This window comes from Entelurus aequoreus, linkage group LG25 (assembly GCF_033978785.1).
Source record: "Entelurus aequoreus isolate RoL-2023_Sb linkage group LG25, RoL_Eaeq_v1.1, whole genome shotgun sequence".
Taxonomy (NCBI): domain Eukaryota; kingdom Metazoa; phylum Chordata; class Actinopteri; order Syngnathiformes; family Syngnathidae; genus Entelurus; species Entelurus aequoreus.
In genome coordinates this window covers 22,638,900-22,653,285 of record NC_084755.1, presented here as the reverse complement: position 1 = coordinate 22,653,285, position 14,386 = coordinate 22,638,900, and the positions used below count along the sequence as shown (strand labels likewise).

At 40.8% G+C, this 14,386-nt stretch overlaps 1 protein-coding gene across 2 annotated transcripts in view; it reads left to right on the top strand.

The window, feature by feature from the left end:
• Positions 1-13,317, top strand: part of LOC133642206 (ubiquitin carboxyl-terminal hydrolase 37-like) — a 105,747-nt gene extending 92,430 nt beyond the window's left edge. For both annotated transcript variants that reach the window (XM_062036284.1, XM_062036285.1), the window contains 7 exons: positions 869-992; positions 8,704-8,855; positions 11,986-12,088; positions 12,168-12,244; positions 12,309-12,417; positions 12,486-12,546; positions 12,903-13,317. In XM_062036284.1, the coding sequence (XP_061892268.1) occupies positions 869-992; positions 8,704-8,855; positions 11,986-12,088; positions 12,168-12,244; positions 12,309-12,417; positions 12,486-12,546; positions 12,903-13,066 (790 nt within the window). In that variant the 3' untranslated portion in view covers positions 13,067-13,317. The remainder of the gene's footprint in view (positions 1-868; positions 993-8,703; positions 8,856-11,985; positions 12,089-12,167; positions 12,245-12,308; positions 12,418-12,485; positions 12,547-12,902) is intronic.
• Positions 13,318-14,386: the final 1,069 nt, after the last annotated feature.

The window sequence follows — 14,386 nt, the reverse complement described above, 5'->3', positions numbered from 1 at the left end:
TGTAACAGTGTTAAAGTTGTTCATACGGACACCCTCAGTGTGACCTGTATGGCTGTTGAACAAGTATGCCTTGCATTAAATCGTGAAGAGAACAGCCGGTAGATATTATGTGACTTGGACGGCACGCACGCAAAGGAAATGCCTTTAAGGTTTTTTGGCACTCTGTACCTCTCCCTACGTCTGTGTACACAGCGGCGTTTTAAAACGTCATACATTTTACTTTTAGAAACCGATACCGATAATTAAGAAACCGATCATTTCCGATATTACATTTTAAAGCATTTATCGGTCGATAATATCGGGCTGCCGATATTATCGGCCGATAAATGACATCCCTAATAATAATGCATTATTTGTATTATTATTATTTTTAGTGCATTTTCTGGGAGTTAACTCTAACTTTAACATAAGGTATTTGGGAAATGAGATGCAAAAGTGAAACTTGCCCATAATTTCCACCAACAGTATTCTTCCACAAATCTATTTATCATATTTTTTACCTTTCTTATATGACTATATCCTTGTTTAAAAATGTTGGTGCTGTGTGTGAATACTTAAAGGTGAGCTTGTTATAAATTTGCCACAAACCAGGTGAAACGAACCATCTCGTACTTTCGATAAGCGGTGTAGGTAGTCTTAGAAATTCTTTATTGGATTCAAGGAACCTAATTATTGAACTTTCATGGCTATATTAATGGTGTCTTTTTTGATAACTTGTATAATTGTATAAAAACTAACTTGTATAAAAAAATATTGAAACTTAATACAACATCCACACTTACAGCCCATATTTCAACGCCACTGGATATATTACATAGACGTGTAGATTTGAGACCTGATAACTTTCAACTTGTTTTACTCTTTCTAGAGCATTAATGAACATCAGTGCGTGTCACAGCTCCAGTGATGTCCAGCATAAAATCTCCTGCCTTTTTTCGTTCAAGAACACTGTCTCCCTCTCTGCACCGGAGTTTCAGGATGTCAGCCAGAAAGTAAGTAACAATATCTTTTTTTCTTATGATTTATCCTTATTCCAAATAGATTAGATCAAGTATTGGATGAATAGGCTGACAAAGCGCGAATAACATCTTCTCAGATGATGACAAAAAATGATGTACATTCATTTGGAATAATAACCTTCAACTAAAATGTTAAAACAATCTAATTATGGGGCTGCTGCAATGCCAGCAGTGAATTATTGCTCATACTTCTAACTTTATTATTATGGGCCTGCTATTCTTTTTATAGTTCCGCACGTTTCTCTTACGTCTAATACGTGGCGAACTTGCCAACAAACCCCCACATATGTTATACCATCAGAAAGGTCTCGTTCGTGCCGACGAGGGTACTTGATCAATCAATCAATCAATGTTTACTTAAAGGCCTACTGAAATGAAATGTTCTTATTTAAACGGGGATAGCAGATCTACGTCCTATCCTATGTGTCATACTTGATCATTTTGCGATATTTCCATATTTTTGCTGAAAGGATTTAGTAGAGAACATTGACGATAAAGTTTGCAACTTTTGGTCGCTGATAAAATAAGCCTTGCCTGTACCGGAAGTAGCGTATTGTCGCAGGTTGAAAGGCTCCTCACATTTCCCCATTGTTTACACCAGCAGCGAGAGCGATTCGGACCGAGAAAGCGACGATTACCCCATTAATTTGAGCGAGGATGAAAGATTCGTGGATGAGGAACGTGAGAGTGAAGGACTAGAGTGCAGTGCAGGACGTATCTTTTTTCGCTCTGACCGTAACTTAGGTACAAGGGTTCATTTGATTCCACACTCTCTCCTTTTTCTATTGTGGATCACGGATTTGTATTTTAAACCACCTCGGATACTATATCCTCTTGAAAATGAGAGTCGAGAACGCGAAATGGACATTCACAGTGACTTTTATCCCCACGACAATACATCGGCGAAGCACTTTAGCTACGGAGCTAACGTGATAGTATCGTGCTTAAATGCAGATAGAAACAAAAGAAATAAGCCCCTGACTGGAAGGATAGACAGAAGATCAACAATACTACCAAACTCTGGACCTGTAACCACACGGTTAATGCTGTACCGCCTGGCAAAGCCTAGCAATGCTGTTGCTAACGACGCCATTGAAGCTAACTTAGCTACGGGACCTCGACAGAGCTATGCTAAAAACAGCCCTCATCTGCTCATCAACACCCGTGCTCACCTGCGTTCCAGCGATCGACGGAGCGACGAAGGACTTCAACCGATCATCGATGCGGTCGGCGGCTAGCGTCGGATAGCGCGTCTGCTATCCAAGTCAAAGTCCTCCTGGTTGTGTTGCTGCAGCCAGCCGCTAATACACCGATCCCACCTACAGCTTTCTTCTTTGCAGTCTCCATTGTCCATTAAACAAATTGCAAAAGATTCACCAGCACAGATGTCCAGAATACTGTGGAATTTTGCGATGAAAACAGGGCTGTTTGTATTGGGATACAATGTGTCCCAATACTTCCGCTTCAACCATTGACGTCACGCGCAAACGTCATCATACCTAGACGTTTTCAACCGGAAGTTTCCCGGGAAATTTAAAATTGCGCTTTATAAGTTAACCCGGCCGTATTGGCATGTGTTGCAATGTTAAGATTTCATCATTGATGTATAAACTATCAGACTGCGTGGTCGGTAGTAGTGGGTTTCAGTAGGCCTTTAAATAGCCCTAAATCACAAGTGTCTCAAAGGGCTGCACAAGTCACAGCGACATCCTCGGCTCAGATCCCACTTCAGGGCAAGAAAAAACTCAACCCAATGGGGTAACAATGAGAAACCTTGGAGGGGACCGCAGATGTGGGGAACCCTCCCCCCTGGGCGACCGGTGCAATGGACGTCGAGTGGATCTAGCATAATATTGTGAGAGTCCAGTCCATAGTGGATCTAACAAAATAGTGAGAGTCCAGTCAATAGTGGGGCCAGCAGGAGATCATCCCGAGTGGAGACAGGTCAGCAGCGCAGAGACGTCCCCAACCGATGCACAGGCGAGCGGTCCACTCCTGGTCCCGACTTTGGACAGCCAGCGCTTCATCCGTGGCCACCGATGAAGCTCTGCCCCTCCACGAAGGAGTGGGGGGCAGAGCAGAAAAGAAACGGCAGATCAACTGGTCTAAAAGGGGGTCTATTTAAAGGCTAGAGTATACAAATGAGTTTTAAGATGGGACTTAAATGCTTCTACTGAGGTAGCATCTCTAACTGTTACCGGGAGGGCATTCCAGAGTACTGGAGCCCGAATAGAAAACGCTCTCTAGCCCGCAGACTTTTTTTGGGCTCTGGGAATCACTAATAAGCCAGAGTTCTTTGAACGCAGATTTTTTGCCGGGACATATGGTACAATACAGGGATGTCCGATAATATCGGCCTGCCGATATTATCAGCCGATAAATGCGTTAAAATGTAATATCGGAAATTATCGGTATCGTTTTTTTTATTATCGGTATCGGTTTGTTTTTTTGTTGTTGTTTTTTTTGTTTTTTTTAATTAAATCAACATAAAAAACACAAGATACACTTACAATTAATGCACCAACCCAAAAAAACTCCCTCCTCATTCACACAAAAGGGTTGCTTCTTTCTGTTATTAATATTCTGGTTCCTACATTATATATCAATATATATCAATACAGTCTGCAGGGATACAGTCCGTAAGCACACATGATTGTGCGTGCTGCTGGTCCACTAATAGTACTAACCTTTAACAGTTAATGTTACTCATTTTCATTAATTACTAGTTTCTATGTAACTGTTTTTATATTGTTTTACTTTCTTTTTTATTCAAGAAAATGTTTTTAATTTATTTATCTTATTTTATTTTACAATTTTTTTTTAAAAGTACCTTATCTTCACCATACCTGGTTGTCCAAATTAGACATAATAATGTGTTAATTCCACGACTGTATATATCGGTTGATATCGGTATCGGTTGATATGGGTATCGGTAATTAAAGAGTTGGACAATATCGGAATATCGGAAAAAAGCAATTATCGGACATCCCTAGTACAATACAATCAGCAAGATAGGGTATACTTGCCAACCTTGAGACCTCCGAATTCGGGAGATGGGGTGGTTTGGGGCGGCGGGGTTGAGGTGGGGAGGGGCGGGGTTTGGTGGTAGCGGGGGTGTATATTGTAGCGTCCCGGAAGAGTTAGTGCTGCAAGGGGTTCTGGGTATTTGTTCTGTTGTGTTTATGTTGTGTTACGGTGCGAATGTTCTCCCGAAATGTGTTTGTCATTCTTGTTTGGTGTGGGTTCACAGTGTGGCGCATATTTGTAACAGTGTTAAAGTTGTTTATACGTCCACCCTCAGTGTGACCTGTATGGCTATTGATCAAGTATGCATGGCATTCACTTAAGTGTGTGAAAAGCTGCATATACTGTGTGACTGGGCCGGCACGCTGTTTGTGTGGAGGAAAAGCGGACGTGACGACAGGTTGTAGAGGACGCTAAAGGCAGTGCCTAAAGGCACGCCCCCAATAAGGTTGTCCGGGTGGAAATCGGGAGAATGGTTGCCCCGGGAGATTTTCGGGAGGGGCGCTGAAATTCGGTAGTCTCCCGGGAAAATCGGGAGGTTTGGCAAGTATGAGATAGGATGGAGCTAGACCGTGTAGTATTTTATATGTAAGTAGTAAAACCTTAAAGTCACACCTTAAAGGCCTACTGAAACCCACTACTACCGACCACGCAGTCTGATAGTTTATATATCAATGATGAAATCTTAACATTATAACACATGCCAATACGGCCGGGTTAACTTATAAAGTGACATTTTAAATTTGCCGCTAAACTTCCGGTTCGAAACGCCTCTGAGGATGACGTATGCGCGTGACGTGGCCCGGCGAACACGGGTATGCCTTCCACATTGAAGCCAATACGAAAAAGCTCTGTTTTCATTTCATAATTCCACAGTATTCTGGACATCTGTGTTCGTGAATCTGTTGCAATTATGTTCATTGCATTATGGAGAAAGAAGCTGAGCAAGCAAAGAAGAAAGTTGTCGGTGCGAAACGGACGTATTTTTCGAACGAAGTCAGCAACAACAGTACACAGCCGGCGCGTCTTTGTTTACATTCCCGAAAGATGCAGTCAAGATGGAAGAACTCGGATAACAGAGACTCTAACCAGGAGGACTTTTGACTTCGATACACAGACGCCTGTAGAGAACTGGGACAACACAGACTCTTACCAGGATTACTTTGATTTGGATGACAAAGACGCAGACGTGCTACCGTGAGTATGCAGCTTTGGCTTCTAAACATTTGATCGCTTGACCGTATGTGCGCAACTTTTTTTTTGCGTATGTACGTAACTTTTTTAAAATATATAAGCTTTATGAACCTTGGGTTAGGTGAACGGTCTTTTGGGCTGAGTGATTGTGTGTGTTGATCAGGTGTTTGAATTGTATTGGCGTGTTCTATGGAGCTAGGAGCTAGCATAGGAGCTAGGAGTTAGCATAACAAAGACGTAGGTGTTTTTATGCAGGATTAATTTGTGTCATATTAAATATAAGCCTGGTTGTGTTGTGGCTAATAGAGTAAATATATGTCTTGTGTTTATTTACTGTTTTAGTCATTCCCAGCTGAATACCAGGTACCGTGAGTATGCAGCTTTGGCTGCTAAACATTTGATAGCTTGACCGTATGTGCGTGTCACTTACGTAACTTTTTAAAAATATATAAGCTTTATGAACATTGGGTTAGGTGAACTGTCTTTTGGGCTGAGTGATTGTGTGTGTTGATCAGGTGTTTGAATTGTATTGGCGTGTTCTATGGAGCTAGGAGCTAGCAGAGGAGCTAGGAGCTAGCATAACAAACACGTAGGTGTTTTTATGCAGGATTAATTTCAGTAGGCCTTTAAGTGCACAGAAAGCCAGTACGAGTGAGCCAGTATAGGCGTAATATGATCAAACTTTCTTGTTCTTGCCAAAAGTCTAGCAGCCGCATTTTGTACCAACTGTAATCTTTTAATGCTATAGGAGACCCGAAAATAATACGTTACAGTAATCGAGACGAGACGTAACGAACGCATGATTAATGATCTCACAAAATGGAACGAATTTTAGCGATATTACGGAGATGAAAGAAGGCCGTTTTAGTAACACTCTTAATGTGTGACTCAAACGAGAGAGTTGGGTCGAATATAATACCCAGATTCTTTACCGAGTCGCCTTGTGTAATTGTTTGGTTGTCAAATGTTAAGGTGGTATTATTAAATAGATGTCGGTGTCTGGCAGGACCGATAATCAGCATTTCCGTTTTCTTAGCGTTGAGTTGCAAAAAGTTAGCGGACATCCATTGTTTAATTTCATTTAAATGTAATTCTTTAAGTTGGGAGCTTTTCGTGTTACCATGGCGACGCTATTCACGAATAAACAAAAAAAAAAAGGGCCACTAGAATGTGTACACACCTTTATAATGGCAGCTATTTCCAACAGAATGCTCCAAAAAGACCAGATTACTTCCTGTTGTGGCTCAGCCATTCTTTCACGTAGGCTGAAAAGTTTTGACGTCTAATGTTTGGTTTTGGCTGGATGGCCATCGGAAGGAGGCGAGCGCCATCGGCCTCTAATTTAAAAGAGCATGGAAGACCCGAAAATTTGCTTTTTTTTTGGTGAACAACCTGTCCTCACGGCCACAACTTTTATCCCACTGTCATGTGTTTCGATGAAAACGTTGACACACATTTCCTAATAATATTAATAATAATAATAATATTATAATAGTTTATTACCATGTTTAACAAATAAAAGTAAAGGTAAAATCACTGAAATGTAAAAAATATTACAAAATGATATGGTCCTAGAACCGGGGTTGTCTTTTGACCCAACTTTTCCACCTATAAGAGGTGCGGGTCCCACTCAAATATTAACACTGAATTAGTAATCTTACTCTTGATTTTAATTGTATTCAATACTTATATCTAAAATACTTGCAGTTTTACAGGTTACATTTACATACACAGTGCTAAAATAAATGAATTCAAACTAAATTAATGATAATAAATAATAAAATGTGTGCTTCTTAGATTAACTGTCAATAAAATGTAAGTGCAAATGGACATACAGCTTCACCACCAGTCATAATTTTTGCGCTTAAGAAACTTTTCTATAACGTTTGCTCCAGACTTGTTTGTTTGTACATTGTCATTACTGCCACAAGTGGTGGAAAAGTGTATTACAACTGAGTACCACATACCGACCACAGCTGAGGAACATACATTTTTGGCAGCACTCGAGGGGGCGTTCAAGGCCCAACAACCGGCCATACCCCAATGGTTAAAAAACACTGTCCGAGACAATCGTGTCAAAGGTAAATAGAAAGAAGATTTAAAAAATAAAGTAGTTCAAGGTGAATAAAGAAGGAATAAAATAAAACTTTACAACAACTCAATCAAAGTATTGGTGGGAATTTGTGGGGAAAGTGTCTATGAGATATTCAATGTAGGTCAATATTATATGTATTTAATACGTTTAGGTAAGCACACTATTACTAAATGTTCTTTATATTTTTTACTCTACTTAAATTATGAAATAATAAGTATGATGTGATGTATAATTTATTTATATTGAAATTCACTGTAATTATTGCTTATTTCTTTTAAAAAGAAACATTGTTGGATGACAAAACCTTATATAATGTTGTGGAACCGTTGCAATAAAGAAATCGAAATCAAGTTTGAAAAAGACAGACTAATTTCATCCAATATAAGGGATGTCTAATAATGCTCAGTGTTGCTTTATGTTAACAAAATGTCTAATATTGACTCATCCTACTGAAAGGTGGTTTATTATTGACTCAAATGTAAGTATTTTTCCCTAAGAAAAAAATATGTTTTATATTGAAGGTCTAGAGCAGGGGTAGGGAACCTATGGCTCTCGAACCAGATGTGGCTCTTTTGATGACTGCATCTGGCTCTCAGATAAATCTTAGCTGATATTGCCTAACACGATAAGTAATGAATAATTCCGCTGGTAATCACAGTATTAAAAATAATGTTCAAAATGCATTTTAATCCATGCATCCGTTTTCTATCGTATTTTATTTATTATTGGTTAGCTTCAGAATAACAATGTTGTTAAAAAAGAATAAGAGACTCATTATACTCTAAAAATGTTGGTCTTACTTAAAAATGCACGCATTTAGTTGTATTCAGTGTTAAAAAATATTGTATGGCTCTCACGGAAATACCTTTTAAAATATTTGGCTTTCATGGCTCTCTCAGCCAAAAAGGTTCCCAACCCCTGGTCTAGAGATATAAACATGCATAGCAAGAGGTGACACCAAACAACTTCTCCCTAAGCAAGTCAGAGCTTTTCTTTCTGTCACTCACACATACCCCACTTACCTGAAAAGATGCATTCCCTCAACAGAGGAATTACTGAGTGACTTTTTCATTGTAGTCTGTCATGTCATTTCACCAAAACACAATATTTGTTTTTTTAAATATTTTTCCAAAATGAGTTCTTGAAAAAAAAGTCATCCAATATTTCCTAATTGTTGTATTTTCCTCTCTGGATACAAATAATTTATGTCAATCAATCAATCAATCAATGTATACTTATATAGCCCTAAATCCCGAGTGTCTCAAAGGGCTGCACAAGCCACAACGACATTCTCGGCTCAGATCCCACATCAGGGCAAGAAAAAACTCAACCCAATGGGATAACGATGAGAAACCTTATGTGTGTTCACAGGATGCGCATGAGTTCCTGACTTCCGTATTGGATCAAATACGAAATCTGAAACCATCGCAGCAGAGGGTGGCGGCCAGTGTGGGTCGAGCCTACAAATGCCCCGTGGAACACCACTTTGTGTTCAAGATGCAGAACATCAGGATGTGCCTCACGTAAAGTTGCACAATCAAACATATACTGCATGATAGTCATCCAGCCAGCCAGTTTCATTTCTAATTTAATTTGTCTCTGAGCGGCGCTCAAACCTGCACATCAACTGTGTAATCTAAATGTGTTTGTTTATTGCGTGGACGAAACAGAAACAAGCAATGTGTAACAATATATCAACTCTTTATTGCTCAAACAGCACAATCGTGCATAGCTCAGACCCACTTCCTGTTCCTGTCTAAGCCTTACAAGTAATGTAGCATAAACACATTTAGCAACACACCCGCATCTTCATTTTTTATTATTCATATATCTAAATAAACCTTATTGTAACAAGTGTAAGATCATTAAGAACATTTTCTTTTGCAATGCTGACCTGGCAAAGAGGCAGCATTTACATGTTGAAGTGTGATGATAATCTCTCATCGTCTCTTAGGCCCTGTCTACATTAAGCCGGATAACTCCTCAAACGAATAATTATTTAGCCTAAGCCTCGTTTCAGCCACACTAAACCAGCGTTTAAGGTTCCCCTCCTTGGATATTTTTTACACGGGTAAGTGCGCCGTGTATTTCTTGAATCTCCGGCTCTTAGCTTCGTATGGACTCTTTGATCGTTTACAAACTGAGTTTGGAGAGGAAGTGAAGTCAGAAAGACCGCACCCAACAAAGGAAATCACCAAAAATTATTCCCGGGCGTGGCCACCGCTGCTGCTCACGGCTCCCCTCACCTCCCAGGGGGTGATCAAGGGTGATGGGTCAAATGCAGAGAATAATTTCGCCACACCTAGTGTGTGTGTGTGTGACAATCATTGGTACTTTAATTTTAACTTTTGTCAAGACTGGGACTTTGGCGTGATTTGTTCTCCAGTGGTGCAAAGGATTTGGACCATACGTGGCGTGAAGGTGGGTACATGATTTAATTTTAACACTCAAAAAAAAGGAATAAACAAAAAGCGCGCACAAGGCAGAAGTACAAAAACTTGGCTATGAAAATAAAACTTGCACAAAAAGGCAGAAACTACGAACAATGAAACAAAAACACTAACTGTGGCATTAATAAACAAAACTTACTTGGCAAGGAACTGTGAACATGACATGAAGCAGAGTGATGAAAAAGTGTGACGTTGCCAGGACAAACAACAGAAACAGACAGATTTAAATAGTGACATGATCAGGGAAAACAGGTGCGTGACTCAAAACGTGAAACAGGTGCGTGACATGACAGGTGAAAACTAATGGGTTGGCAAGGTAACAAACAAACAAGGAAGTGCACAACCAGGAACTAAAAAGGGTCCAAAAAATAAACAGCACATGGCCAAACAAAAACATGATCAGCAGACATGACAACTTTAACTTTAGGAAGTGACGTCAGAAAGAACGCGCCACAGCCAGCTTCATAACAACCGGAGCTAACTGGAAATATGAAGGCGAGTCATCCAGACATGCCCGTGTTTGTCATTCTTCTACATGTACAGACGCTTGTGGAAATCACGCATGAAAACCTTAAGAGAAGGAAACGCGCGATTGCAGCTATTTCGGATACAACACTTGTCAGACGGCAAAAGAACTTTCGAATGTCCGGGTCAGCTGTGATTCTACTTACCGAAAAACGGTGTCCAATTTGTCGAGGGGGAGACAACAAGAATGCGGGCTCCCGTGGATTTATCACATTGTTTACTTTCACATGTCCATTAAAGATTTGATTAATTTATGATGGCTCAGGTGAGATTCACTACAATAGGGCCCCACAGCCCACTGGATTCCAGTTAATTAAAATACCACAACACTGGATATTGTTCAGTTAAGTTCAATTTAATTTAAGAACTTGCACACAAAGCAACACTGGAGGTGACTATGATGTGCGCATTTTCTGTGCATGTGTACTAGGTCACGTTGTGCCGGCAGACAGAGGGGGGTAGGGGGTCTTAAACGACCCTTGTATTTGTGTGGATAGGGATAAGGTTAGATGGGGTTTACCCTGTATAACCTTAGCCGGCTTAGTGTAGAAGGGGCCTCATTTACCAACACAAATCACAGCTGTTGACATGCGCGGGTAAATCAGTTGGAACGTAAAAGAAGTTTTAAGATAGACAAACACTTTTCAAGTGTAAAACATACACAGAGAATGTCTGCATTTTGTAGACGACAGAGCCGACAGAGAACGACAATAAGTAATGGTTTGGTGGACAATCAGTCAATCACTTTTTATTTATATCGCACTTTTAATACACAGCGCAGACATTTGATTGTTTAGACTTTTGCGTTACGTTTGATTGTTGCTGGGACAATTGTAATTGCTGAAAATATCGATGATTGGCAGGGAAATTGCGGGGATTGGGCAAAGTTAAAGTAAAAAGTTAAAGTACCAATGATTGTCACACACACACTAGGTGTGGCGAAATTATTCTCTGCATTTGACCCATCACCCTTGATCACCCCCTGAGAGGTGAGGGGAGCAGTGGGCAGCAGCGGTGGCCGCGCCCGGGAATCATTTTTGGTGATCTAACCCCCAATTCCAACCCTTGATGCTGAGTGCCAAGCAGGGAGGTAATGGGTCCCATTTTTATAGTCTTTGGTATGACTCGGCCGGGGTTTGAACTCACAACCTACCAATCTCAGAGCGGACACTCTAACCACTAGACCACTGAGTAGTTGCAAGGGCACGGGGATTGGCTGAATTGACGGGAATTGGAGCGATCGCTAAATCCTGGAGTACAGCCGTTATTTTGTGTCTTTATTAACAAAACTTTTTTTGTACGCTATATTTATGTCAGTGAATTTTTTGCGTTTGAATTTTGTGAATTGAATGTATTTACATCAAATTACACTGACAAGGTCATTGAATAAAATTCTGTGAGCAAAACGCAGGTGTTTACAAATTCAGTCTGCTAAAATTCAGTGCAGAAACAGTCATTGCTTCAAAAGTCAAGACCCACTCTGCGTAAATTATGGTAAGACTGAAGAAATTGATCATGTCTCAGAACCAGCTAATGAGATGTCAAGTTTGTAGTTCACAGAATTAAAATGAAAAAAAAAAAGCAATTATTTAAATTCAGTGCCAAAAAAAAAAAAAACTCCATACTGGCGGACTGAATAATATCATGATTGGGCCCTTGCTGTTTTGTAACTGTTTAGGTGTAAGATGAAATTCACCAGAGATGAAGAATTCACCAACCTGTCCTTAGACCTGTTACCTGGAATTGGAACAGTCGAGCAAATGATCCAAAATTATCTAAAGGTGACCAAATGAATGCCCTAAGTCCACTGCCCGGGTTATGATGGCCATTTAAACCCGATATGCTGATGCTTGTGTACAGAGGACACTTGTGGAGTTCCAATGTGAGTGTGGTTCCAACACATCATTGCAGCACTCCTCTTTCATCAGCCTGCCAAAGTAAGGAAGTCCCATTTCCTTTTCTGACCCTCTCAATAGTAAAGTGATTTTTTTCTTCCCACAGAGTGCTGGTCTTGCACCTGAAGCGCTTTGTGTTTTTTTCAGTCTTTGGGTCAATAAAGGTCCGCCGCCCTGTTTGCCTTACAAAGGACTTAGTGGTGACATCCAGACAAGTAAAGTCAACAATAGGAGTTATTAAAAATGTGACTGTTGGTCTATGATAGCCTGTGTTTCCTCACAGGGTGGCGCTTGCTACAGTTTGGTCAGTGTGATCAATCATACTGGCTTCACAACAACCAGTGGTAAAACAAATCTGGTTTAATGATGTACAGTAGGGAAGGGACTCATATGGCTCCATTCCTGGGTGGATCTCGCGTGAGAGGAAAAAGGGAGGTTAATAATTTTGCAATGCAGTCTGTTGAAAATGATGGAAAGTGCCACTCTACATAGCAACTGACGCTGTGGTCAAAGTTGGAATTGCCACAAAACACATTTTAAGATACTCTACTGTTGTCTGGAAGCTAAAAGGGATAGTCCACTTCCCCCAATTTGTCACATTTCATGTGTTAAGTAAACCGCAACGAATGGGGGCCATATGAATCCCCTTCCTACTGTCTGCAAAAACAAATACCAGTACCAAAGCTCCATTTCTTGCTAGGACACTACATCAGTGATGGGGTGGACCCGGCAGTGGGAGAAGAGGACTTAACTGATCGCTGGTTTACCTACAATGACTTACAAGTTGAAGAAACAAGTTGTGTTTCTGTGTGCAACCAGCGTCAAACTACTGCCTACGTCCTTTTCTACAGAAAGCATGAGTAGACGATCCTGCAAGTCACCAACAAGTGTGTGATAGGTTCCCTGCTCCTCTCTTGGCCTATGGGTCCAAGACTTGTACCCCGAGTTGTGGCGATATGAGAGCCTATTGTTTGGATTTGAGCGCAGCAGAAAGGGGTGCCAAAATAATGTTCAGCACCCAGGGACATAAGACAAAGGCAGCTTTTGTTCAGCAGTACATGAGGAAAGCATGCGGATACGTAGCTCCAAGACATTCATCCATCCAAAGAAGCTTCAAAGAGGTAAGGGCAACTTTATCTTGCAGATTCATGACTGTTGAGTTTTAAACTCTTTGACTAGTTTATGAGAACATTGACCATGCTGAGGTTCCGGTCAGACAACAAAAAGTAAGGCGCTGGACTTGCCAACTTAAAGGCCTACTGAAATTTTTATTTTTTTATTTAAACGGAGATAGCAGATCCATTCTACGTGTCATACTTGATCCTTTCGCGATATTGCCATATTTTTGCTGAAAGGATTTAGTATAGAGCAACGACGATAAAGTTCGCAACTTTTGTTCGCTGATAAAAAAAAAGTCTTGCCTATACCGGAAGTAGCGTGACGTCACAGGAGGTAGGATTCTTCACAATTCCCCGTTGTTTACAATGGAGCGAGAGAGGTTCGGACCGAGAAAGCGACGATTACCCCATTAATTTGAGCGAGGATGAAAGATTTGTGGATGAGGAACGTTAGAGTGAAGAACTAGAGAGGCAGTGCAGGGTGTATCTTTTTTCGCTCTGACCGTAACTTAGGTACAAGGTCTCATTGGATTCCACACACTCTCCTTTTTCTATTGTGGATCACGGATTTGTATTTTAAACCACCTCGGATACTATATCCTCTTGAAAATGAGAGTCGAGAACGCGAAATGGACATTCACAGTGACTTTTATCTCCACGACAATACATCAGCAAAGCTCTTTAGCTACTGAGCTAACGTGATAGCATCTGGTTCAAATGCAGATAGAAACAAAATAAATAAATCCCTGACTGGAAGGATAAACAGAAGATCAACAATACTATTAAACCATGGACATGTAACTACACGGTTAATAATTCTCAGCCTGACAAAGCTTAACAATGCTGTTGCTAACGACGCTGAAGCTAACTTAGCAACTGAGCAACCGGACCTCACAGAGCTATGATAAAAACATTAGCGCTCCACCTACGCCAGCCAGCCCTCATCTGCTCATCAACACCCGTGCTCACCTGCGTTCCAGCGATCGACGGCGCGACGAAGGACTTCACCCGATCATCCGTGCGGTTGGCGGCTAGCATCGGCTAGGCGTCTGCTATCCAAGTAAGT